This window comes from Olea europaea, unplaced genomic scaffold (assembly GCF_002742605.1).
Source record: "Olea europaea var. sylvestris unplaced genomic scaffold, O_europaea_v1 scaffold2363, whole genome shotgun sequence".
Lineage (NCBI taxonomy): Eukaryota > Viridiplantae > Streptophyta > Magnoliopsida > Lamiales > Oleaceae > Olea > Olea europaea.
In genome coordinates this window covers 59,560-60,312 of record NW_019241761.1, presented here as the reverse complement: position 1 = coordinate 60,312, position 753 = coordinate 59,560, and the positions used below count along the sequence as shown (strand labels likewise).

General features: G+C 29.7%; 1 protein-coding gene across 1 annotated transcript in view; it reads left to right on the top strand.

Moving 5' to 3' along the window:
- LOC111381739 (reticuline oxidase-like) overlaps positions 1 to 478 on the top strand; it is a 6,417-nt gene extending 5,939 nt beyond the window's left edge. The window contains exons 2-3 of the mRNA XM_023005553.1: positions 264 to 347; positions 445 to 478. Of these exons, the coding sequence (XP_022861321.1) occupies positions 264 to 347; positions 445 to 478 (118 nt within the window). The remainder of the gene's footprint in view (positions 1 to 263; positions 348 to 444) is intronic.
- Positions 479 to 753: the final 275 nt, after the last annotated feature.

The window sequence follows — 753 nt, the reverse complement described above, 5'->3', positions numbered from 1 at the left end:
AAAAAAGGGTCAAAGCAATTTTTATCTTGTTACGTTCATAAGTATTGTCCATGACTCACTTATATCTATTTATAAACAAATTAAAATCATTTATAAACACTTCCCAAATAAGCTCGTTTACTTGTTTGTAAATAAGTTGCAAAATAACTGACCTTTTTTCCTTATCAAAACTTAGAATGAGCAACTTATTTCTACATTAGGGTAAAAGTGAATTATTCAAAACATGTTTAGAAAGAAAATACTTAAAATTAACTTCTACTTAGTTTCAAGCGTTGCCAACTTAATATCCTTCTTTTTCCAAGTGTTACCTTGAAGTCTGCTGCTTTGTTGAAAAAGGATGCAGTTAGGTATGTTTTTTTGCATCTTCCGCACTCCAGCGAATCAAGTCAATATGCTCCTCCTTAGTTAGATCACTTTCAATTTCTACATTTTTCTTTTATGCAGATATGTTTTCACGGGCAGTCGATATTTGATATAATTGCAGAAGTCATAATTATGATGTTCAGCTTAAGGATTAATAAAAGAATTAGTTCCTAAGTTCGACTTTAGAACTTTCATAGCATTGATTTATAGCCACGATTCCGTAGTGATTAGGAGTTGATGTTCCATATATTTTATTATGTGTTTGCCAAGTAGTCATGGTAATTAGTCAGGAATCATAAATATCTTTGAGTTAATAAAGAAAATTAAAGGAATAAAACAGGCTTGATTGAGTTTAAAACATTTACTTACGAGTAAATCAGAAAGATTTTT